Raw genomic sequence first — 25,636 nt, 5'->3', positions numbered from 1 at the left:
CCTATTGTCTGGTGTCCCTGTTGCTTGTTTCCACAAAATGCTTAGTGACCACAGTAATGTACTTCCACTTTTTGCAAATACTTGTGTATTGTCAATCTGAACAGCACTTAAAAAGTATACAGTGGTGATGGGTCATCTAAACATTGGTTTGGACAAGGCATTTGATAATTGTAGTAAAAAAGTCAGCATTGTTTGGAAAAGTAGAAGAGGTGAAGAGAAGACTGGATTAGATGACCAAATAAGATTTTTCTAATTCTAATTTTATTCTAAGATCTGTCTGACTGACATCAGTCTTTTGAGAGTCAAAATTCTGACTATCTAGCGCCACTGCTTGATGGACTTCTGCCAAGATGTTCTAACTTAGTGAGAGTTCATGAAAAATGTACTAGTAGAATGGAAGTAAAGTTCCTCCATTCCTAATTATAGCTACCATTGCAGCATCTACCATGGTTGATATGAGTCCACATAGTGTCACTTAAGCCCAGTCTCCACACAAATTGTCATGGAGTTGAAAGCAGTTTTGAATGCAATTAGGGCTCCCTGACTGGATAACGCCAGTGCAGACAACTGGCCCACATTCTTTTATTGCAAACAATCTAGAAAGAACAGGGTTTTTTCTGCTGTGCAGGAAAGCGGAAAATAAGAATGCTTGCAAGCAGGCTGGGCTAGTCGGTGATAGACCTGTATGGCTGGTCCCTGAAGCGCCGAGACACAGGTTGCATAATTTATATAGCCCCTCGTTGACCAAGTCAGGACTGGTTCCTGTTGCCGTAGGGCAGTGTTTCCCAAACTTGGGACGCTGCTTGTGTAGGGAAAGCCCCTGTCAGACCAGGCCGGTTTGTTTACCTGCCCTGTCTGCAGGTCCGGCCGATTGGAAGCTGGAAGTGGCGCGGGCCGAGGGACGTACTGGCTGCAGTCTCCAGCAGCTCCCATTGGCCTGGAGCAGCAAACCGCAGTCAGTGGGAGCCACAATCAGCCGGACCTGCTGCCGTGGCAGGTAAACAAACCGGCCCAGCCCGAAAGGGGCTTTCCCTATGCAAGCGGCATCCCAAGTTTGGGGAAACTCTGCTGTAAGGTATGGTAGTGGACAAGATGAAGGTCTTATCACATCTGGTAATTCAGAACCAAGATATTTTTCTATGTCCTAAATATGATATGGCACTGTCTGCTCAGCTTCTGAGAGCTTAACTATTCCAAGATTTTAGACACTTCATCCATGATGTTAATTACTTGAAAGTCTGTACAACGAGTGAAAATTTTTTTAATCTGCTGTGAAACCATTGTGAATCTTTTCCCTTGTCTTTAAAAATTGTGACTATATAGTTTATTTAATATTCATGTCAATCTGGTTCAATTTACTACTGTTTCCCAACATGTAGCAGGTAAACCATTTACAGCTGAGCCCCTGCTCGCAAAGTCCTTGCAGAACTTGTTGCATTTACCATTTCCAATTTAAAAAAAAAAAGTAATCTTGGGGGATATTAATGCACTCTTACCAAGTTGCTGAACTCTCTGTTTGAACCGCATGATGCTTTTAAGCTCAAGTTTCCAACAAAGATGATTTTATTTTTGGTGTGAGTAACATCAGCTCAAAGTAAATCATGGTCCTTCCTTGCACAGGACACCAATTGTCTTTGGGACTTTTGTTGGTGGAAGGATGGCAGCCATCAAAGATCTTGAAGCTGTAATGACCTTTCTACTGTACAAAGATCTGTGGAGCACTTGCTGGTGGTCAGCTGTGTTGGATCTTTTTGTCTAGATGCTGAAAGCTCATTTCTTTTCTATTCTTGCTTTTTAGTGGAAGTAACTGCAGTAGATGTTGCGTGTGGTTGATAGAGAAGGTTCGAGTCTCACAAAAGTGGATAAATTAGCCCTGGAATAGCTTTGCTGCTTTTTAGTTACTAATTTCTTATTAAAAATAACCTGGATTGGTGACAGTACAAATGAATTTTCATACAGAAACAAGTGTTTTCAGAAAGGAAGGGAAGACAGCAGAGATGAGATAGTATAGGGCACAAGTTATAGACTGAAGCTAGCACAGTAGCTACAACAGAAGCTAAAGCTGCACCAGGGGCATGGGGATGGTGGGGCCCAGGTCATGCATCTCACCCAGTACCACTAGACCCAGAACTTTGCAGGGGAGACTCGTCCCTCCCCCTCTGGGGCCACCAAGACCCATGTAGTGGCCTCCCCTCTAGCCCCCGTCATGTGATCTGGAGGAAGGAAATTACAGGAGAGAGCTAGCCAGAGACTGAAGCTGGCATAGACACTGATGATGTCATCAGAATGATTTCTGCAGTTTTCACTCAGGACAATCTCTCCCTTGCTATGTTTAGCTGTTTGCTCAAATCCCCTCTTTCCCCCAGCCCTATCTTCCTAGTTAGGTCTGCATTATTATTTCATAGCATTAGTTAGAGGGCTTTTCTACCCAGAGGTTTTAGTTTGCTCTGAGCTGATGCGCACTAGCTGGTGCCAGTGCAGTAGTAGCATGCATGTAGGACAGTGGTGCACTGTTTCAGTTCAAGACATGTACACATGGCAGGGGCTTGCTGCACACTAAGTGCATGGCATTTTGGGCAGGTATCCCATGGTCCTTTGCTTCAGTGCTGACCTGTGTGGATTCTTGGATTTTTCTTGCTGTGCACTATGAGATACATTGTCGAAGCCAATGGAATTCTGAGAGTTGGGGTCAAACTCCAAAAAACCCATGATTCCACTCCCTCTATCCTGTGGTTCCTGTTTCTGGGTGGGCTAGCACCATTGTCAAATTGCTGCCAGCCAGGATGGACTTAACAAAGCTCCATACTGCAATGCTGACGACCGCAAATATATAGAGGTTGTTGGGGCTTTATTTGAGCTCTTGTCAGTGGGTGGCTTTGGCTTTGGATTTCAACCACCATACCACCAAGAAGCTGATGTGGCTACAATAGCAGTTCCTCCAGCAGCAGTGGGAAGAAGAGAGGATGAGAAAGAGGAGGAGGATTCCAAGCAACAGCTGTTATATGTGCTGTTCCTGAAGCAGCTTCATGCAGTTTCCCAGCTTTTCTGGGCTTGGGAAACCAACATGGATTGGTGGGAAAGGATTATTTTGCAGAACAGCAGTAGTGACAGAATTTCAGGATGGTGGAGGCAATCTTTTTTGTGATCTTTGCTGAACTAACAGTGGCAACATACCAACATGTTAATTCCCATACCTGTTGAGAAGTGAGTTGCTATTGTCACCTATAAACTGGTCACCCCAACTCTGACCAGTCCATATCCAACCAATTCAGAGTAGGAAGGTGGACTGTTAGGGCCATAGTCATGCAGGTTTGTGCTGTTATGCAGAAGGTACCGTTGCACCAGATTGTAAAGCTTCGTAACGCTCAAGAGATTGGTGGCTTTGCACACACGGGGTTCCTGGATTCTGTTGGGACAATTGATGGGACCCATATGCATATCCTTTTCCCCTGGCACCAGCTCTCATTTATAAACAGAAAGGGGTATTTCTTCTTCAGGTGATGGTCCCTATACATATTCCACATGTGGGCACGCATACATGCCATGAGCCTGAGTCCTGAAGTGTTTCTTAGCAATGTCCGTTGACCTGCATATGCATGTGTGTCTCCAAAGGAGTATTTCTTTGTGGTGCTCTATGGCCTGTTTGATAACTCTGGCAGGTTGATGTAGTCTTCAGCTGCTAAAGGTTGGTCTTCCAAGAAGACAGTTTCTGCTGCTTGTGCTGTAGCTCTAAGAAGCCAAAATTCGTCCTAGGTTTTGTTCTTTTTGTTTACATGTACCGGGGCTGTGATTGTGAGCAAACTCTTGATGATCTTTCTTCTACAGGAAGCTTTGTAGCATTTGATATGGAAACCTGACTCTGTTTTTATGGTAAAAGTCAGGAAATTCAAAGTTAAAAGCATATGACTGTGGTTTTTAGGTTGTTGTAGTTAGTCCTAGAACTTTGGAGGTGTGTCCATATAGATTCTACCTTATGATCATCTCCATTTAAACATTTTCATATGATTGTGTAAGGAACCCTTTTTTTTAGCAGTTTGGCAACCTGTCTATTTTCTATATACATACCTTTATAACCCGGAGTTCTGGTATCCCATTGGTTATTCCTACATTTCAGCTAATGTGAATCACATAGGTATTCCCTTACTGACAGGCATTCTAGTTCGCCTGTATTCTTGTTTTTGAAGGTGAGCTACAAAAGGGAAAAAACTGTCTTGTACTCTTTTCACTCCTTTGAGATGTAAGGGGCTTGGAAGGTTTTGTCTTTAAAAGATATTTTTTCTGGTTATTTTTTTATATTAAAAATAATTGGAGAATGTTTGTTTGAAGTAGTGACTTTACATGAACCAAAAGAGTGAAAGTTGAACTAGAACTGAGCTGCAACAGTTACCGAAGGAGAAAAATTCTGACACTTGGAGCTTCCACTTCAATTCCCATCAGTTTCCTTAACTGGAAGACTATTTGTGCTAAGTTTAAGATCCTTAATCACTCTCTTGCCCTCTGTGTTGCCCTCTACAGCACAATTCAAACATCCAGGCTGCAAATTTAGTTGGCTGAGAGAGAGAGAGAGAGGCCACGTCCAGACTAGATATTAAAATCGATTTTAGATACGCAACTTCAGCTACGGGAATAACGTAGCTGAAGTCAAATTTCTAAAATCGAGGTACTCACCCGTCTGGACGGCGCTGCATCGATGTCCGCGGGTCTCCGTGTCGATTCCGGAACTCCGTTCGGGTTGATGGAGTTCCGGAATCGATGTAAGCGCGCTCGGGGATCGATACATCGCGTCCAGACTAGACGCGATATATCGATCCCCGAGCAATCGATTTTAACCCGCCGATGCCGCGGGTTAGTCTGGACGAGGGCAGAGAGAGGTAAAGCTGATTGGTAAACTCCTCTGTTTTCTGATGAAGCTATTGCCTTCCTTAGATAAAGAAATAAATGGAAGTTACCAAACTTCCACTTATTTCTTTCTGTATTTCAAGATTTGTATCTTTCACACCCAGCCAATCATTAATCAGATATGCAGCAGAGAGGGGAGCCAGCTCACTTAGGAGTCTGGAAGTCCTGAGGTTCCCAGGGCAGTTGTCATGGCAGGGTTACCTCAGATTCAGGGTTCTTGGAAGCCTTCGGGTCCCCAGCAAGCCAGCCAGGTTTCTAACAAAAACCTGCCTGTGGTTTGTCGAAAGCTTGTTGAACCTTGGATGAACAGCTGTATTCCTATGCCTTCTGTCATTTTTTTCCAGCATGCATGCCAAAATTGAAACTGAACATGAATATTTGAGTCTAAAATCAGGCCAACATTGCCACTATCACAGCAATAGCGTCACACACCATTCTAGAATCCCAGGAGCAGACAGCCTCTCAAGGGCACAGGGTGGATCACACCAGCCTTCTCTCCCCCCTACCCTCCCAAAATATCACATAGAGAAGGTGCCCCCCATTCCTTCCCAGCTAGTGGCTGGGGGCTATCTTTGTCCCCTTCATCCATAAGCAAGGAATTACCTGCATCCCCTCAAGTAAAGGATCTCCTGTATCTAGCTAACGTAACTGGTCAAACTTCACTGAGGATTCTAAAAATGCTGATAGTGTGTTTGGGGGAGGGGGGGGAAGGGAGCAGGTGGAGGAGAAGGGAGTGTAATTGAGTTGCATGTGATCTGTAGTCAATATTGTTATGACGTGCCTAAATGCTGGGTTGAGTTATTCATCTTATTGTTTAAAAAAAAATCAGCAATATAAGTGAAAACAAAAAATATTAGGAAGCTGTTTCTTTTTTTAACATTGTAACTGGCAGCCATAGAAGAGGAACTAATTTTTTTAATTATTTCACCTTATCCATAGTGAATTCTCTTCCTTCTGTGAAAGTTTGCAATGTATACAATGAATGTCATTTTCTGTACAAATATTCCAAGTAAAGAAAACTGTTCTAAGACTACAGCAATTACCACATTGGGGAGAGAAAACTCCATCCTTTCACTGATGGGCCAGTACTCTGTACTTAAGGTGAAATAATAAACTTTTCCATGATGCTCGCAGTTGTGCAAAATTTCTCTTTACCTGGTGATTATCTTATGCCTTTGAGATATACCTTGTAATTTGAACCTGGCTTCTGTAACTGTAGATGCTGCCGTTATTCATAAAAATGTCTACAGTTGTCTAGAATACCTACTGGCTTTGGCACCAAATGCTCTGTTCAGCAACAATGTTCACAAAGTAAGTGACCTGGAGGTCTGTTACCTATAGTCTAGTAACAAATGCTTCAACTTTACCCTTGTTAGTTGCAAGCAAGTCCTTTACAGGTTCTGTTTGTTTATACAGTAAATCCAGACTGTTACCACTGATTATGCTTCTTAGAGACGTGCTTCCCAACATGGATTATCCAGACAGTGACAAGTGTTAAAAGTTTAGCAAAGAAGGAAAGTAACACTGAGTACAGGAGGCTGGAATGGAGTTCGAGAAGAACACACATGCCTCTGAAACCACAGCATGCTGGATTTTTTTTTACACTGTGTCCAATTATGTTCTAATTTGTCTACTTTCTAGCACCTTTTTTTAACTTACCAGTTTTTTGTGGCAAGAAGGAAAAGTCTGTCATATTGTATGGCTTAAACTGAGAGCAAAAGTAACGATTTGTGCGGGTTAGGGTTTGCTGATATGGCATACTGATATCATAGCTGCCCATTTTGTAATCAGACTTTGTGGGAGAAATCAGAATGCTTCCCAACGTTTGTGACTTCTTCACAAAAATATCCTGCAATCTGACGTCTGCAGAGACGAGGAGTAGGTATTTTCATGTCAGTTGTGTACATCAGATTTTTCTTTCTTTTCAAGCAATAATTTCATGAGAAACTTTGATTTGTATCTGTAATAAAGCATGGTGTAATAAAAAAATTACTTGCGAAGTGTGAAATTACATTTAGGTAATGATCAGTCTTTTTCAGTGAAACTTGCACATGAGCGTATGTATACATACACAGACACTAGTTACATTCATAACAGCCTAGATAATAAATGTTTTATTGAGGGAATTCCTAGAAGTTTTAGTGTAGAGCGCTTCTATGCTTGTACAATTAACTAAAATAAAAGTGTACATACTTTTAAATATTTTTTCTATAATGAGATCAGTATGTATAGGTGGAGTGATTTGTTAATCACTTCTTAAGCAGCTGTGCTTGGTGAGCTGTAATAATTAAGTTGCTGTAATTTTGAAAGTACAGAAGGGCCTGTAATTCAACAGTTAGCCACTAAACGTTTAATTACTATTTTTACTAGATAGCTGAATTTATGGAAGATTACTAAAAGGACTGGCAAACTTAAATATTAATATGAATGTGAAAAAGAATATTGCAGGCTGGATTCTTATTGGGCACTGTGTTAAAGTAGCTGTTGCAACGTATATTGATATGTTTTAAAGCTGACATCTCAGCTTCATTTTGGCATTCCTATTGAACAAATATTGTTCATTTTAAGTAATTAAACTTAAATTTCTGTACCCTCTTCCTCATTCTTTCAAAAATATTTGCTGTGGCCTAAGCGTGCCACAGCCCTGGCCTGGGAGCCAGACAGAGCTGTGCACCTTGCATTGGGAGCTTCAGGTAGCATTGAGCTTGGGCTTCCCAGTTACACTGAAAGAGTAGTTTTGCTATATGACCTCCCTCTCATATAGAGACAGCTCTATGCCTGGCAGATAGTGGGGAAAGAGAATCCGTTTATTCCCTACCATTCCCCAACCCATTTCTTGTGAGTCACTTCGGTGCGGAACATCCCCTGTAGTTCCCAGAGCGTAGATGGTGTTACTCTGGGCTGTCCATGTGTGGGCCACACAAGGGGGAAAGGCTCCTTACTCCCTCCTTTCACTGCATGGTCAGGTAGGGGAGATTGCAGTGTAACCCTCAGTTTCCTATGTATTTCTTTTGTGGAAGAATTTCCTTAACTAAGGTAATGATGCTTGATGATGTACCTAGTAAAAGGCAAGGTGCCTAGTGTAGCCCTCAGGGACCAGTGTTGGACCTAGTTTTATTTAACATATTTACTAATGACTTAGAAGAAGTAGTAAACAGCACATTAAATTCAAGATAATACTAAATTGGAAGGCGTTGCTAGGACGGAAGCTATGCAACGAATCTAGAAGTTAGAGCTATTGGCAGAAAATAACAGTGATGTTAACCCCAAATAAATGCAGCCCATTTGGTTTCTGTTGCAGAACCCCTGTCTTTCCAAGGCCTCAAATTTACATCACCTCTGAGTTTCCTTTAGTTTGGCAGTACTGTTCTGAACATGTATGGCTGGTTTAGCCATAAAATCCATGTCTATTGATAATGTTGCTGACCATCCTTGCCACTGTCATTTGGTATCTGGCCTCCCAGGCTCAAACCATTAGGTTTAATGTTTCTAAGCACAGTCCTAACTATAGTGCTGTTTCTGCAACCCTTACTTACGTTGCTGCTGCTATTTGCTTTTCTTGTTATAACTATGCCCCCCTGGGGCACGTGAGCTATACTTGTATTGACTTATGACAACTTACTGTGTCTTGTACATCTCTTATATCACCTCTGAGTCTGGTGAGCACCAAATTTTATTTTTCTCAGTGATGTGGCCAGATTAGTTCAATGGGTTTTGTAAGTGAAATAAAGATCCATCTATGGAGACTGATAACCAGTTGCGTCATAAGTGAGCTGGATGTTGAGGGAAAGATAAGATCTTCCTGCAGGAGCACAGAATATTGTAATACTATTGACAACAATATGATCTTCAAAGAAGGTGAGCGTGGAAGGAGACTTTCACTTTTATAAACTGCTTCAAATTACATTAGATCAACAGGGACCATCTATTCAATAATCATTACCCTTCAGGGCAATGTTTAAAATAACCTAATTGTCCTAATTATAACCAAATTATCTCTAATATTGTATGTTATGGTTCTAATATTATATAAATTTACAATTAATCACAATTGATATTGTTTGGACACTCTTAATAGAACAGCTGAGCCACCCTGTAAGCTCATCCCTCCTCAGTGAGGTTGGCTCATGTGGGACAGCCTGAATTGATGTTGAGAGCTCAGATATAGTGTTGTCAGTCTCAGGGCTTTGGAGTGGAGCCCGGAGCTGGAGCGTGGAGCAGCTCCGGAGCAGTGGAGCTGCAGGTTTTTGCCTGGAGCAGAGCCAGAGCACTGCTCCAAAGCCCTGGTCAGTCTGGCACCTTTCCTAGGAGTAATACTTATTTAGATAATGTGTCATGCATTTGGTCAGGAGAAGAATTCCATTAGAATTGGTCTTGCCCACTTCTTCCTTTCTGATCATGCCATTCCAAAGCTGCAAGTCATGTCCAACTCTTGCATTAAAATTGCCAAGGAGTATGAACTTGTACTCTTTGATGGCATAGACAGTTTGGTCAAGGTTGGTATAAAATCTTTCTTTTGATTTCATCATCAGCATCAAGGGTTGGATCTTATGCACTAATGAGTGTTGCATGCTGATTTTTGGCAAGTTTAAGACAGAGGGTCCTGAGTCATTCATTGATGCTAACAGGTAATTCCAAGAGTTGGTTGATAATTATATTTTTAATAGCAAAACCAACATCGTAGATTCATCGTTCATTGTCACTGCTCCCTTCCAGAAAAAAGTGAAACCACCACCCTTTTTCCTGGAGCTGTCCTCCTGTATGTCAGGTCTCAGAGCAGCAGTGTCGATGTCATGCCTCCCGAGTTCTCTGGCCACAGTTGCTGTTCCTTGCTCTGAATGGTTACTTTTCAGGTTGTCCATCAGGTTTTGAACGTTCCAGATTCCAAATTTCATTGTTTAGTTTTGACCACAGTTAGGTGATGCCTCTGGACATGGTTATCCAGTTAGGGGGAGGCAAGGCAGACTATGTTTAGGGCACCTTCAAAAACTAGTTGACACTTTCTCTGTGGCCTTCCACCAACTTGGGCTCATACCTAACACCAAGAAAAATGAAGTACTCCACCAACAGGCTGCAGATCACCAGGATCCTGCTCCCATAATTCAGATCAATAAAGAGACCCTGGAGAATGTTGAGCACTTCCTTTACCTCGGCAGCTGTCTGTCACAGAAAGCTGACATTGATGATGAAGTTTAACACTGCCTTCAGTGCGCAAGTGCAGCTTTCAGACGCTTGAGAAAACAATCTTCAAAGATTGTTACATCAAGAATCAAACAGAGCTTCACATGTGTCAGACTGATGTTATCCCTTCTCTCTTGTACTGTGTTGAAACCTGGTCAAGTACAGTAGACACTTCAAGATTCTTGAATAATACCATCAGTGGTGCCTCTGAAAAATCTTCTGAGTCAAATGGAATGACCGATACACCAACATCAGTGTTCTGTCCCAGGCCAAAGCCTCGAGCATTAAAGTGATGATCATCCACCAACAACTCAGTTGGGCTGGTCATGGTCTTCAAATGCGAGAAAATCAACTCCTGAAGCAGGTCATGTTTTCATAACTGAGCCATGGCCAGTGGGATGAGGGGAGGCAAAAAAAAATGTTTAAAAGACACCCTTAAAGCCAACATAAAAAAGTGCAATGTTGACATAAGCTCATGGGAGACCCAAGCCCTTGGCTGACTAAAATGGAAAAAGACCTTGTGGCAGGGAGCCTAGAACTTTGAGATAACAGGAAATGGGAAAGGAAGAAAGAAATGCCACACTCAACTCAGCAATCCAGTTTCACTCTTTTCATTGGGAAATGTCTGCATCAATTGTGGATCCCAGATTAGCCACCTGTGCATACACCATTTTTATGGAAGACAATAATCCTCAAACTCCAAGAGATCACTGATCGCTTATTTATATTTGTCCACTTTAAAAATGTTTGTTTTTGTTTTGTTTACAGTTAAATTTAAATTTAAAAAAGGTCAACTCAAGTGCCAGCTGCCTATTTTGATATGTTATATGACAGTGAGGACATTTTAATGTCCTTTAAATTTAACTGTATACAAACATTTTTGAGTGTGTATAGAAATAAATTGAGCGGAATTGCAGCAAATCAGACTAACGTTAGTCAGAACATGACCGTCGCCTGTGGTAGCATCCAACTGATGGATAGTTTTATGATGATTGATTTGAATAATTCTTATTGTTAGTCTCAGTATCATTCATCTGCCACAACACCTGGTCTAGTACATTTGTTTTAGTTTGTCATCACTTCTTTGCCTAGTCTCATTCTGTAGCATAGATGTTCTTAAATGTTATACATTGCAAGACAGATGCACTTAGAGATGAGTTGCTACTGTTTCAAGATCTGTCCTCTCTTTTTGTCTGATTGATTGATTTATATTTGTAATACTTTTGTATTAAATGGGTTATGCCTAGCTCAGGGCTGGCTCCAGGCACCAGCATTTCAAGCAGGTGCTTGGGGCGACAATCTGCAAGGGTCGGCAGTCTGTGTGTTTTTGTGGCCCCAAGCAACGTGCTGAATTGCTGCCGTGGATGGCGGGGGCAGTCCGTGTGCTGTTAGGGTGGCATATGCGTTTCCACAGCGGGAGCAGTGCAGCGGCAGCTTCCGTCTTCAGCTGCCCGCGGTGGCAATTTGGCACACTGCTTGAGTCGGCAAAAACAGTAGAGCTGGCCCTGGCCTAGCTTTAGGGAACAAATCTTGCCAAGAAATCTAGCACTATAAACAAAATAATTGTTCATTTTTTTTGGAAATGTCTGGCAACTAGACAGGGAAAAGCAGTACTTCCTACTCCCAACCAAACCACCTATCTACCACCTACCCATATAAGGTAGAGAAACTTTTTAATAATAGTTGTCTCCATATCTTAAGTTGGCAGTTCAGCCGCAGTCAATCATTGTCTTTTTTTTTATGCAGCCTAAATCAATAAATCTTGAATGCTGTTCCCCTCTTTGTACCACCAGCCATTTGGAGACATGGTGCTTACAATTTGCTACCTGCAGTTTCTTTTCAGTTTTCTGGTACACAGAACGTTTCCCTGGCCTGGTTTGTACAATGTGCTTCCTGTAAAAGCTTGTATTGTAAAGTCTCTGGGTCAAATACTGAATGCCTTAACTAGCTTTTTACTCAGGTAAAACACCCAACTAATGTGATGTGGACCAAATTAAAACTGAGTGAAGGCTGTATATCTATGTGTCCGTGCTAGTTCTTTTCCTCCAGATACATACATGTTGTGTTAGGCCACTGATTATGGAGAACCCTGCATTTTTAAAATAACTCAGTGCTATACATTACAATGTGGTTTGAAAAGGAGAGAACCCTACAGTAGTAGCCAAACTTTCCTGACAAGCTGATCAGGGAAGCAAATCCCAAATTTAAAAAAATACTTTGCCTTTATGTATAATGTCTTGTCAGTGAACCTGAAAATGCTTTACAAAGTTGGACAGTGTTTTCTCCATTTCACGGGTGGGGGGCAGAAGCAGAGAAAAGTTTAGTAACTTGCCCAAAGTCATACAGACCATAATTAGAGGAAAACAAATATGCTAATTTATGGACACATATTCCAACTCGACGCATACTCCCTTACTATAAGGATTAGAATCTGTATTCCTAGTCATCCATTATGATCAGAATACGTGAGTGTGGATAAGTAAGATGAATCACAGTTATTCAGGGATCTCATTGAGAATTGGGGGACTTTAATATTAATATGGAATTTGACAGAAAGCCAGTGCAAACATTGTAAATGACATTAATTGCTCAGATAGTCCTGTGTTAAGGTTGCAAGCTACAGCATACAAATTACTTTTCAATTGCTGTTTCCTGTTCTACATTTTTTATCTTACAATGTAATTTGGTATAATAAGCACACACTGGAGGATGCTGTAGAATTTTTTCTATATGCTAGTGAACTTCTGGAAAGTATAATGAATATCTGCAAGATTGCAGTACTATAACAACTCTTTAATTATCAAAGATCACTAGTAAAAACTGTTTGCACATACTGTATTATTGCAAACAACTTATTTAGTCTCTCTCAAACTCATGTTACACATACTGAATCACTATCTGCCCTCAATTACACCTCTGCAACAACTTTGATGGGCCAGACTCCTACGTGGCTGGTCCTCCCTGAGTGTTTGATATTTGTTACAGACTGTTAAAGCTCATTGTCCTTTACATTGTAAAATATATATCCCAGCAATCAGCACAGCGTGTCAATCATAACTCTGCCCTTGTTTGAGTTACATGCAAAAGAAAAAAAGAAAAAAATTTCTCCCAGGATAAATGCTCAAAACTCAAGGGAAATTGAAACAAGCATAGATTGCTTGTTATTAAAGATATTCACAACTTTTAACAATGTCAAATAGTAAATTGACTTTGGGGTTGGGTGTATGTGTTTAAAACTTCATTTGCTAGCATATACCACAGTTTTCTCGTAAACTTAGAAGATGTAAAAATTGGTAAGAACGTCGTATGTTGGTAAATGTCAACTCTTCATGGTGACAGAAGTAACAGTCAAAGCTTTTCTGTAACCAGCAGTCCATATTCAGTGCATGGACGTACTGAATTAGTATGTGTTCTTACATTTGTTGAAGAAAATGCAATTATAAGTGTAGTTTAGTTTCAGCCTCAAAGGCCAGCTTCTTTTAGTAGCGGTACTTCTTGGCGTGAGTAGCAACATTATACAGTATGTGCCATTGTTCCTTTTCTGGCAGATTCAACTAAAAAAAAAAATTAAAAATGTGAAATCAGTGGTGAGGTTATTCCAGTGTAACTAACTTTACTGACTTCAGCAGGTTTGCACCCAGAATGAGTTTGGCTCATTTATTTCCCAGAGGTTTATACCATAGGGTAAAGTTGTGATCTCTACAGTATCACAGGATATACTGAACAAATTTGGGAGGGATGAAGAGACCACCTGATGCACATCTTCTGACCTTTGTCAAACTACAGCTGTGGACTAACTGCTCCCTAAGTAAAGTATTTTGATGTATGGTTATTCATAATTTGTAGACTTATTTATTGACCTTTGCCATTTACCTAGCACAATTCAGGTTGAAATACTTATTGTCTGCTACAGAAACATAATTTGCCACTTTCAACAGCAAAAGAGAGGGAGACTGTAACATAGACACTTAGCCATAATCTTCTCTTGTGAGGTCAATCTATGGGCATTTTTGCCATCATGTCAGTATTTCATTTTACACAATGCTTCTGAAAAAACATTTTAGTATATAATATTTTACTAAAAAAATTATGGAGTCCCTTATTTTGTACACTGTATGTAATTGTTTGTAGAGTATTTAAATGTGTTATACATATGTATATTTTTTCAGCAGTCTAATATGAGGATTAAATGGTGGACACAGAAAACCAGTTTTTCCCCCTTAGAGGAGGATGATCTCGGAAGCCCCTTATCTAGAGAGTTCCTACAAGACATGGAAAACATACAGGACATCTCTGTCTCTTGGTGATGATAGCCCTGGAGCATTAAGTGTAACAGAGCTCCAGTCTTTGGGAAATGGTCCAGGATCTGATGGATCAGTCATTACAGGTAAGAGTTTAGAATATAGTAAATCTTCATCAGTTGAGATAAGATGCATTTAATTGAGCTAAGCAAATCCTTCCTTTAAATTACAACAGTTGTTTCAGATGTATAGATCACACTGGAAACAAAAACCTTTCAGCTGTTTAAAATGCCAGTAAATTAACTCCAGCCTGAAATTTATGAGACAAATGTTAGTCCATAGAAAGTGATATTTTTAGAACAAAAATTTAAAATTATTGTTTTTGTTTCACTGATGAGGTGGAGATAGAAGTATGTTGGCTTGTTTTGTATAAATTTATGCTCCCTTTAAAATGAAATTTTGCTGACTACCTTTAGTGTACACCATTTTTTACCAGTATCTTTCCAAATAGTCACAACAGCTGTTACTACAAAAGTAGCTGCATTTTCCCCCTAACTTAGCAGATATTGTATAATATTTATAATACCTCAAAAAAAATTCCCCTGATTTCACGGTCTTTGAATCAGTCCCAGGAACAACAATCTGTGTGACTCTTATAACATGTATGACATGTATAGTAAAATCTGTGCCAAAAGTAGATTAGTCATTCTGACTGCTAAAAAGTTAAGCTAGAACTCGGTGAAAAGGTTTGTCTGTAACTTTTCATCTCTCCAAAATGCCCTTATTTAAATGTTGGTTTCTCTGCTGATATCAGTAACACATCTGAGAGAGTTATTTTGGCAGAGAGCCATTAATCCTCAGATCTTTGACTGTATGAGGTTTTTGTTATATAGAAAGCATAATGAGGACTGTAGTGCTGTAGTGTTGTGTACCATTTTTGCTTATCCAGTACAGTGACAATGGGAAATTATTTTTTTCCCACCACTTTTGGAGGACAGGGAGAAGAAGATTAAATTTACTTTAGAATAGTGTTTGAAATCACAGATCTTAATGCTGAAGGTGCATAAATGTGGCGTGTTTATGCAAATTAATGTCCTAACTTTCTTATTGAGTAAATATACATGACTGATTTACATAAATGAGAGCAAATGTCCCGATCACCAGAACATGAGACTGACAAGGCTACAGCATGGAATGAGCTTTAGGAACAGAGGGATTTTTATGCTCCTAGCTGACTGGGGTATTTCCGTAGACCTCTATCCAGCTAACTCTGGAAGCTGTGTCTTGTTTCCCTTAGGCCTGGAGTGGATGCGTATGAGGCTGTGGCTGGGTTGTTAGCCCCTGTTGCTGACTGCTTCTTGCCCTCTGCTATCAAGCCCTCTGGTTGCTTCTTGCCATCAACTGGGAAGTGCTCTGTCTGAGCTGCTATACCTGGGTGTTTAGTTCTGGCTTCTCCTTTCTCTTTGGTTGACCTCACCTACTGTTCCCTGACAAGAGGGAGGAAGCTGTGGTTGCTGCATGCTTGTCCGTGTGACAAGGGAGAAATGGCTAGAGCATTGCCCAGTGTCACTCAGGGATAGCTTGGGAGACTCTGATCAGAGATGTAGCCTAGAGCAAGTGTCATTTACAATAGAAATCATAAAGATGCAGCCTAGAATATCTCCTTAGCTCTCAAACTTCTGTAAAGAAGTTCAGAAAGCTGATTTGAAACAGTTCAGAAAGCTGATTTGAAAACAGGATCCTTCTGGCCAAAACAAGAGATGTAACACATCTGAGTTTGTGACATAGTGTTACCAACTCTCACGATTTTACTGCCTTCCTGGTTGCAAAGAAAAGATGGAAAACATGAACCCAAAGGCACAAAATCTGGAAGGCAAATAAAAAGAACCCAACTTAAAAAAAAATTTTTGGGGGTGGTCTGAGTCAAGATTTTTGAGGTTGGGGTTGGCAATGCGAGTTCTGAGTGAACCTGTTTCTAACATCATATCCTTGACCTACAGTCATATAATTGTTTTAATATATTTGTTCAAATAAAACACCTGTGAATTTGGTAAAATCTTAGTGTACTGCAAAATATAAGGAAAAGTCTTCTAGCTTTAGAAAATTTCAAGTTTGGTGGAGTGTAGGTTCTAGAACAGTGATACTCAATTAGTTCTACCCGCGGGCAGATTTGAGAATTTTATGATAAAGCAGACCATTTGTGCAGAAGGCTGACAAAATTTCAAAAAAAAACAAAAAAAAAAAACTTCAGCTGCCAATAAATAAAGACCTTGATTGCAACGTAAGTATTAGTGTTTCTAGCTTTTAACAAAGTTTATAAATCAACATTTATTACCTGTATTTGTCACAAACTCTAATGGGAGAGGTGACATGGAGAATCACAGGCAAGCTCTGTGAAGAGTGGTTTGTAGGAGGCCAGAGCAAGGTGCATGCACCTGTGTAAATGCTTATCTGCCAGGTACTTGCGATGTTGGTTTTTTATAGTCATGGTAGAAAACCCAGATTCACAGAAGTACGTTGATCTGAACATTGTTAAAAGATAGATGGCTAGATTCTGGCTATTCTGAAACTGGTCAGCATATTGAATCCAGAAATCACAAAGTCTCACTTCTCTGAATTTTGCCTTCAAGACATCTGAGCTCTGGAGTTTTACAATTTCTAACTGAAAGGTACCTTCATCCGTTTAATCAAGAATGCTCTTTGCTTCAGTTCTTTGCTAGGTCCACAGGCAATGACAACTAATGGATCATGAACAAACAAAAGCAAATCCTTTGGAATTTTAAAATTCTCAACTCACATTTTAAAATTTGCAGTCAGATTTTTGCATCATTTTCATTGAAGTTTCGTCTGTAGCAACAACATACAATGTGGGAAAGTGCAACATCTTTCCTATTAAGTTTGTCTGAAAGGTTTTAAGATACTTCTGAAAGCACACACTTTTTCAGATCTCTGATGCTGTTTTCATGGCCTTGGAGCTGCAAGTTGAGGCAATTCAAGTGACCAGTATATTGCACAAAAAAAGCTATCTGCGACATAGAGGGGACATCATTCATAAATTCGAGAAACTCTCCACCTTGTTGGTCTTGTGGTTATTTCTTTTTGAAGCGCACAAAACCCCTCTAACACGCGCTTCCTACTTAACCAGCGAACGTCATTGTGCAGCAGCAGATTACTTTATTCAGCTGAAACGTCTTGTAAAAGACTTTTTTTAAAAAAAAGACGTTGCAGGCTAGAAGTTAAGCATATGTAGGTCACTAATCTCATCACAATACCAATAGTTTGTTTTTTCAAGTTCCCAGACAACTTACTGTGCAGGACAGTCTGGTGAATGATTGATTCAGTAAAGTGTTTTTAATGAAGAGTGCATCGCTGCCAAATGTGAAGCAAATCTCTTCTTTTTCCCTGTCATAGAGGGACCTCCATTTGTAACAAGCAGATGTACTTTCTGCAGATCTAAACCATTTTTTTCAAAAAAGCCTTTTACCTTTTCAAAAATGATCTTACCTGTGGTTTGGTTTCTAATGGTACTAAGCACAAATTTTCTTCCTTGAAAATTTCACCATCATAAAATCTAACAAACAGTAATAGCTGAGCCATGTCACTTAAATTCCTTGCAAGAGGCATATATTTGGTGTTTTTTTAATCAGAAAGCAGTGATGACAACATTTTTTGTAAATTGCCTCCAATATTCATACTGCTATGGAATCAAAAAGGGGAGTTTGCTTCACACAGTTCACAATGTCATCTTTCTTTTTATCTCTGGCAAAAAGTTCCTCCAGCATTTCCAGTGTGCACTCCTTCACAAGCTCAGCAGCCAGGAAAGGCTTTTTCTCTTTAGCTAGTACCAACATTATCTGAAGAGAAGCAGCTGTTACTTTTTCCTGTATGTAACTGATGTGAAAATGACATTTGAAGTGTGATACGAAGACTTCAGATTTTCAATTTTGTCATGTCTTGCAACACTGCCAGGAAAATAGGATGTGTTAAAATTACTGTGCTTTGATTCAAAGTGGCACCTCACGTTGGTGACTTTACAGATGGATGCAGTGGTTTGGCATATTAAACACCTAAGATTTTGCATTTAAATGAGGTGGGATAGTAAAAAGAAAATCCACTGTCCAGTTTGGGTTAAAAGCTTGGTTTTCACTGTCAGCTTTGCAACATTTACTCCCACTCTCGCTCATTTTTTTTATTCTATTTCCATCACTAATGAAAAAATGGATGGCATCCTAGCTCAATCATAGTCGATACTATCGCAAGAACTTAAGATCCAGTAAGCAGTGCTTAATTTTTGCTGGGGTAAGTAAGTTACTTATTAAAGAAGTCATAGGGAAATGATAGGCAGCACATCTCTGTTTGTGAATTTAATGATTAACATTTTTTAAAGGTGAGCTGATGGGCCCAGCAGGAAGCCTTGGAAGCAGGAACATTTGGCCCACCAGCTGCCTATTGAGTATCACTGTTGCAGAGGATTGATGCAGAGAAGCATATGGTTTGTGTGGAGACATCTCTTAGGGATGAGTTTGGTGAAAGGGGGGACTCTATCTCCTAGGATCTCATAAAACTAGGTCACTGGGCAACAAAATGGCAGATGAAATTAAATGCTGGAAAGCGCAAAGTAATGAATCCCAACTATACATACACAATGATGGGGTCTAAATTAGCTGTTACTGCCTAAGAGAGAGATCTCGGGGTCATTGTGAATAGTTCTCTGAAAACTTCTGCTCAATGCATAGCAGTGGAAAGTATCAGAGGGGTAGCCATGTTAGTCTGGATCTGTAAAAGCAGCAAAGAATCCTGTGGCACCTTATAGACTAACAGACGTTTTGGAGCATGAGCTTTCGTGGGTGAATACCCACTTCCTCAGATGCATGTAGTGGAAATTTCCAGGGGCAGGTATATATATGCTAGCAAGCAAGCTAGAGATAACGAGGTCAGTTCAATCAGGGAGGATGAGGCCCTGTTCTAGCAGTTGAGGTGTGAAAACCAAGAGAGGAGAAACTGGTTCTGTAGTTGGCAAGCCATTCACAGTCTTTGTTCAATTCTGAGCTGCTGATGTCAAATTTGCAGATGAAAAAAATTCTAACAGTCTGTTAGGAACTGTTAGGAAAGGGATGGAAAATCAGATGAAAAAATATAAAGAGCCTATATAAATCCATGCTATGCCCACACCTTGAATACTGTGTCCAGTTCTGGTCATCCCATTTCAAAAAAGGATATTGTGCAACTGGAAAAAGTTCAGAGAGAAACACAGATAATCAACATTATGAAACAGTTTCCATATGAGGAGAGACTAAAAAGAAGACCAAGTGAGGATATGATAGAGGTATGTAAAATCATGAATGATGTGGAAAAAGTGAATAGACAAATGTTATATTCCTTTACCCAGTGCAACAACCAGGGGTCCCCTGATGAAATTAATAGGCAACAAGTTTAACAGAAACAAAAAAGTAGTACTCTTTCATACAACACACAACTAACCTGTGGAACTCATTGCATAGAATGTTGTGATAGCCAGCAATATAACTGGGTGAAAACAAGAACAAGTTACGTTTATAGAAGATTGGTCCATCAATGACTATTAGCCAAGATGGTCAGGAATGCAACCCTAAACCTCTGACTACCAGAATCACTCCATAATTGCCCTGTTCTGTATGCTCTCCTTGAAGCTCTGGTTCGGGCCACTGTTGGAGATAGGGTTCTGAGCAAGATAGACCATGGTCTGACCCAGTATGGCAACTTTTCTGTTCTTATGGGGTTTTTTTTGGTTTTGTTGGAGGTGGTTCAAAGTGAAACATTTTAATTTCGCAAGATATTTAAACTTTACAGATGAGCATTGGACAATTTCTGCTTGATTATTTCACTATTTTGGAGTTATTGAGCATTGTTTTTCTCACATTTTAGGAGGTGAGGCAGCGTAGTCATTCAATGAAGGTTTTGATTGCCAGATCATCTACATTGTAGTCCCTAGCTTGTCTTCCTTTTGAAGATTCTCTTTCACCTCACTGCAGTTTAATCATATGGCCAGTTTTCACTCCTCTGGTAAAGGGCAAACTCTTCAGAATTGCACTAGAAGCTCAATATCTCCCATCTTAGGCCCCAGTTCACAAGTAGTCCCAATGAACTAAAATGGGACTTTAAACACATGCTTAAAGATAAGCTTGTGCTTAAATGTTCTGCTGACTTGGAGGGCTTTAACCAGGAAGATGTGTGTGCTGTCTTTCCATAACAGCAGGTCTGACTCTGACTTGAGTAGGCTAATCTAAAGCACATGTCTGGAGCTATCCTGGGCAGAAGATGTAATGTCCATCTGTGCTGATTATAACCATAGAGAAATGGTGGTCCATTGGCTGCCTGGGCATTATAGTACTACTTTGAGGATCTGGTCCATAGGCTTTGCCCCAGCAACATGAATCAGTCTGTTCAGCCAATGCCACTCTTCCATTTCCAATTTACGTTATTTTATAACCAGTAAAATATATGAAAAATAGATAATTGCAGAGAATTATAATGAGTAAGTTCCCTTGCAAACATGAGATTGTCATTCATTTAACACGTGATTTCAAAGCTTCAGATATTTTCGGATCACTGTCTAAATTATTCTAGATTTCCTGTGCATACTTACTGAACTGTAGTTGAAATACCACTAGAACTTCTTTGGTTCTGGGTCTTAAGCTCTCCTATCCTTTGGTGGGTGCATTGTGTGTATCACCGACATTAGCTTCTATTAATTCTAGTACAGACCCTGTATTTGTTTGCTGCACTATTAATAGAAGCATGAGCTAGTTTTCAAACAGATTTGTTACTGTTAGAATAATAGTGCATGTAATTTTTTTTATTTCAGGCTTTTAAAATAAACTCTTTCCTATGTGGATGAAATTTAGCACAGAACTGGTACTGATTTTGATATTACAGAATTTATGAAGTGTTTCTTTTTCTTCTAGACACCCTTTCACCAGCATCAAGTCCATCATCCATTAATTTTGGCACAATTCCAGGTAGCATAGATGAATCACCTGGTGGAGTATTAAACATTGAATGTAGAATTTGTGGGGACAAAGCCTCTGGCTTCCATTATGGAGTACATGCTTGTGAAGGTTGTAAGGTATGGTTGTTTTTTTTTTTTTAATAGCCTAAACCATATTGCTTTATTTACAGGATTATATGAAGAAAAAACTTAGTTACTTTGTAAATGGCTAATTAAAATCAGTCTAGCAGTAAAAGAAAACATAATTTAAATAATAAAGTCACTTGTGATCTTCTCAAGAAGTATTTTTGTCTGGTACCATAATATGATACTAAACTTCTTCAAGAAAGGCAGTTGATGATGATTATAAGTAGTGCTTTTGTGAAAAGAACTAGTTATCATTAGAGATTAAAATAATTTTAAAAGGTATAAAAAAAGTTCCATCAGTGTTTTGTTTTGTGTTGGGAATATGCTATGGAAGCCATGTATTTCCAATGAACAAATCCTGAATGCTTCATCACCACCATATCCTACCTGAATTGCTTTTAGTATAATGTTTTACTTATTATAAATTTGGAGACAGTGCATGGTCATGAAGCCAAACATGCTTGCCATCAGTCTTTGAAGTATAGAATAGATGACCAAAAACATATAAAGGTTTTATGTTTTGATTATTTTCTAATGTATGTCTAGTTTTATATATTTTTTCTTCATCATATAACAGGACTTGAGGAAGTGAAGCAATTTTAAAACATTCAAAAAATTTTACAATCACTCAACCTTAACTCTAGGGTCAGGATAATAAGGTTCAAATGTAGAGTTTTGTGGATTAATGTTCTGGAATTGGTGGAATAATTCTAAACTTAAATCTGAAGATTTGTACTCATTCTTTTAGAGTTAGAGAACTAGGTCATGCTCAAATGTGGCACTGCATGACATGCTGGCACTGCAACATCTTGCTTCACACATCACAATGTCTTATCATGACACAGCGTGTGTAGCAATGTTTGTAGAGACTAGTATTTCATTGCAGTGTCCCTCAGAACATCATGGTAAGATTATTTGTAAGCAGGGGCAGCCCTAGACTAGCTGCCAGCAACTGGCGGCCTAGGCGAACCATGCAGTCGGCGCCCCCCACCCCAAACTCCAAGGGCAGATCTAGGCTGAGGTTTTTGGTAAACTTAGAAACATTTTGCCCCATTTTTTCCTTTTTAATGTTTTTTAAGCTTTTTTTTTTAAACAGAGGCTTAATTATTTAGTTTGTCTGTCTGTCTCTGTCCAACCAATGTTTCTGAGATCAGATAAAATAGAGAGACACAATTATCAGAATAGATTTGTACCTGACAGCTAGATGATATTTCAGTCCAATTTCAAATAAAAATGCATTAAAAATGTTAATTATAATTTTAATTACAAATCCAGAATCATCTATTACGTTATCCGGCTTTAATTGCCATTACCACCACATCCAATATAGAAAGAAATAAGAAAACTCTTCAATGAACTTTAACCTGTATTTGCAAAACACTCCAAATAAAAAACACTCTGTGCTCTTAAAACATCACTTTTCTTGCTTTAAGTTTTGAAAATTCAGTGACTAGTTCTTTTAGACCCAGTTTTCCAGCTATTTCATGCTCTATTGACATTTTGGCAAGTCCAACAAGTCTCTTTTGCACGATTGTTGAACACAGATATGTTTTTATCAGTTTTAACTTTGAGAAGCTACATTTCCCCACTAGCTGTGGAAACTGGTAAAGTTAAAAGAATGTGTAGAGCTATAAAAATGTTTGGAAAACTGTCTTGAGTTTATTTTCACAAACAAACTTCAGTACTTCTTCAGGAGTGTAATGTTTCTTAAGTCATCTTGGAAAAACCCTAAGCTCACTACACAAATCTGTGGTATCAATGTCTCTTGAGTTTTCATGAGTCAATGCCAACTTCCGTTTTATACAAAATTCTCTTATCTGTTTTGCTGTGTTCTTTTGCAAGCTGTGGATATCATATAGAAATCTAAATAGTGACTCTAGCTGCTGCATCTGTTGGAATCTTTCATCAACCGAGTGAATAGCAGTATCAAGGACTGCAAAGTAGAAATTCACTTTGAACCTTTGTTTTGGGTTCTGAATGGGTATGTCTCATCCTTCATATGAAAACTGCTGTTTCTTTTGCCAAATGCGAACTGGCTCTGGTTCAAATTCTGTCGGAAAGTCTGTTTCTTCAGCAAGCTCAAGAGAATCTACCAGTGTTCTTTCGAATCCTTCATCACTTCTGAATTCCTTCAGAATATTTTTAGTTTGCTGCAGTTTTTGAGTAGCAGAATGTATGTTCAAGTTCTTTTCCTGAGGCTGCTTACTAGTGAGGTTAATCTCAAAAAGGATATTATACCACAAAATGAGTGAAGTCACAAATTTGAACTTGGAAAGGCCATTTGCAAGAGCTTCTGCATCTGAACATGCCGTATTGCCACCTGATCCAGTAAAGGTAGTATCAGAAATTTCAATTAGGGCATCATAAATGCTTCTGAGTTAATAGCAAAGAGGCTTCAAAGCATCAGTGTGACTCTCCCATCTTGTCTAAGTGGTTTCACAGTTAAGGAATTCACATGTCGAGTCAGAATCTCCCAATGGTGTATAGAGCCTGAGAAAAACACATAAACATGTTGCACCAGGTCAAAGAAACTGCTTGCCTCCAAACTGCATCTAGCAGCATCATTGACTACCAAATCCAGAGAATGCACACTGCAAGGAACGAATTCTCCTATGCACACCATTGTCTTTACCCTTCATATTACTCCCATTATCATAGCCTTGGCCACGTAAGTTTTCAACAGATAATGACATTGTTTCAAGCTCTTGTAGAGTAGTTTCAGGCATAAATGCTCCAGTAGTATCCTTCAGTGGTACGAAAAGCAAAAAATGTTCCTTTATGAGCACTTCAACATCATCTTCCTCTGCAGACTTTTCCAGAACAGCAAAACAAATGATCATTGTCATGTGTTGAACATGACTCACATCTGGTGCACAGTCCAGTATTATTGAAAAGTATTTTGGAGAATGGTCAGCTTCTACAATTTTCTTTTTAATGGCATTTGCTAGGATTTGAATAATTTCATTCTGCATATTTTTCCTAAGTAATGAACCTGTGTTTCATGATCAGTTATTTTACGTAGATGCTCCTTCGTGACTGGATCAAACAAAGGTAAGTATTCAACAAATTTTAAAAAGTTTCCATTACCTGGAGTACAAAATTTTTCATTTCTACCACGGCCGCAGAATGCTAAATTTTGCCCACCGAGACTCTCACTAAAGCAATCAGATGCTCTAATATTTGTTGCCAATATTCTTCTTTTTCCTTGATCACACACAAATTTTCTTCATCAAATTTTTTCCTTTTTTTCAGTCATAATTCAAGTTCTTTCCAATTTTGAAAACATTCCAAATACTTCTTTCATGTGAAATGAGAATTGAAGATATGTTTTTCCCGGCCTTCGAACCATTTTCAGTAAGTGATGTACCAATTGCTTGATTTCTAAACAACTTGCAGCAAAAGCAAAACACAAAGTTCTTTGATACTGAATATTGTAACCAGTTTTGATGAATTTCTTCTCTATTAATGAGTTTCCTCATGTAATGCTGAGCAGAGAATTTTATTTTATTGCTCTCCTTAGGGAAGGGAAATTCATGAACTTGTTCGGGTCCATGTTCCACAAGAATTTGACACACACTGTCATCACATCTGGGCCATGAAGCTGGGTCCCCATACTGTAACTTGTTTGACTTCCTCATCCTTTCTTCCTTCTCCTTCCTTTACTTCAATTTCTGCATGTCTCTCTGAAGGTGAATAAATTTTCTCCACTTCCATATCAGTCTGATGCTGTGAGCTGCCTTCATCTAGAAGTAAGTTTCCATCATCTTGAGTTTCCAAACTGCTTTTTTGTGGATGTGAGCTACCCTCATCTTGAAGTGGTATACCTTCATCTTGATGTTCCAAACTGCTTCCGTGCAGATGTGAGTTAACCTCCTCCTCTCCAAGTAAAATTCCTTCTTCTTCGAGTGATTGCTCATATCCATTCCAGTTAGGTGTGCGCGCTGCGCGTGCACGTTCATTGGAAGACTTTTACCCTAGCAACTCCAGTGGGCCGGCAGATCACCCCCTAGAGTGGCCCCGGCCTGGCACCCGATATATACCCCTGCTGGCCCACCCGCTCCTCAGTTCCTTCTTACCGCCATGTTGGTCGTTGGAACTGTGGAGCGCGGCATAGCTGTCCTCCACGTCCCCAGCTCTCCTTTGTTTCATTGTTCTCATAGTTGTAGATAGTTGTAAATAGTAGTTGGACTTTTCGTTATTG

At 39.5% G+C, this 25,636-nt stretch overlaps 2 protein-coding genes across 2 annotated transcripts in view; one reads left to right on the top strand and one right to left on the bottom strand.

The window, feature by feature from the left end:
- Positions 1–12,419: 12,419 nt before the first annotated feature.
- CDPF1 (cysteine rich DPF motif domain containing 1) overlaps positions 12,420–25,636 on the bottom strand; it is a 76,010-nt gene continuing 62,793 nt past the window's right edge. Inside the window, exon 5 of the mRNA XM_030539509.1 lies at positions 12,420–13,634. The gene's annotated coding sequence lies outside the window, so the exon portion shown is untranslated. The remainder of the gene's footprint in view (positions 13,635–25,636) is intronic.
- Positions 14,270–25,636, top strand: part of PPARA (peroxisome proliferator activated receptor alpha) — a 42,913-nt gene continuing 31,546 nt past the window's right edge. Inside the window, 4 exon segments of the mRNA XM_030539475.1 lie at positions 14,270–14,295; positions 14,297–14,374; positions 14,376–14,467; positions 21,266–21,426. Of these exon segments, the coding sequence (XP_030395335.1) occupies positions 14,270–14,295; positions 14,297–14,374; positions 14,376–14,467; positions 21,266–21,426 (357 nt within the window).

The sequence above is a fragment of the Gopherus evgoodei genome, chromosome 1 (assembly GCF_007399415.2).
Source record: "Gopherus evgoodei ecotype Sinaloan lineage chromosome 1, rGopEvg1_v1.p, whole genome shotgun sequence".
NCBI lineage: Eukaryota > Metazoa > Chordata > Testudines > Testudinidae > Gopherus > Gopherus evgoodei.
This window is presented reverse-complemented; position numbering and strand designations above follow the sequence as displayed.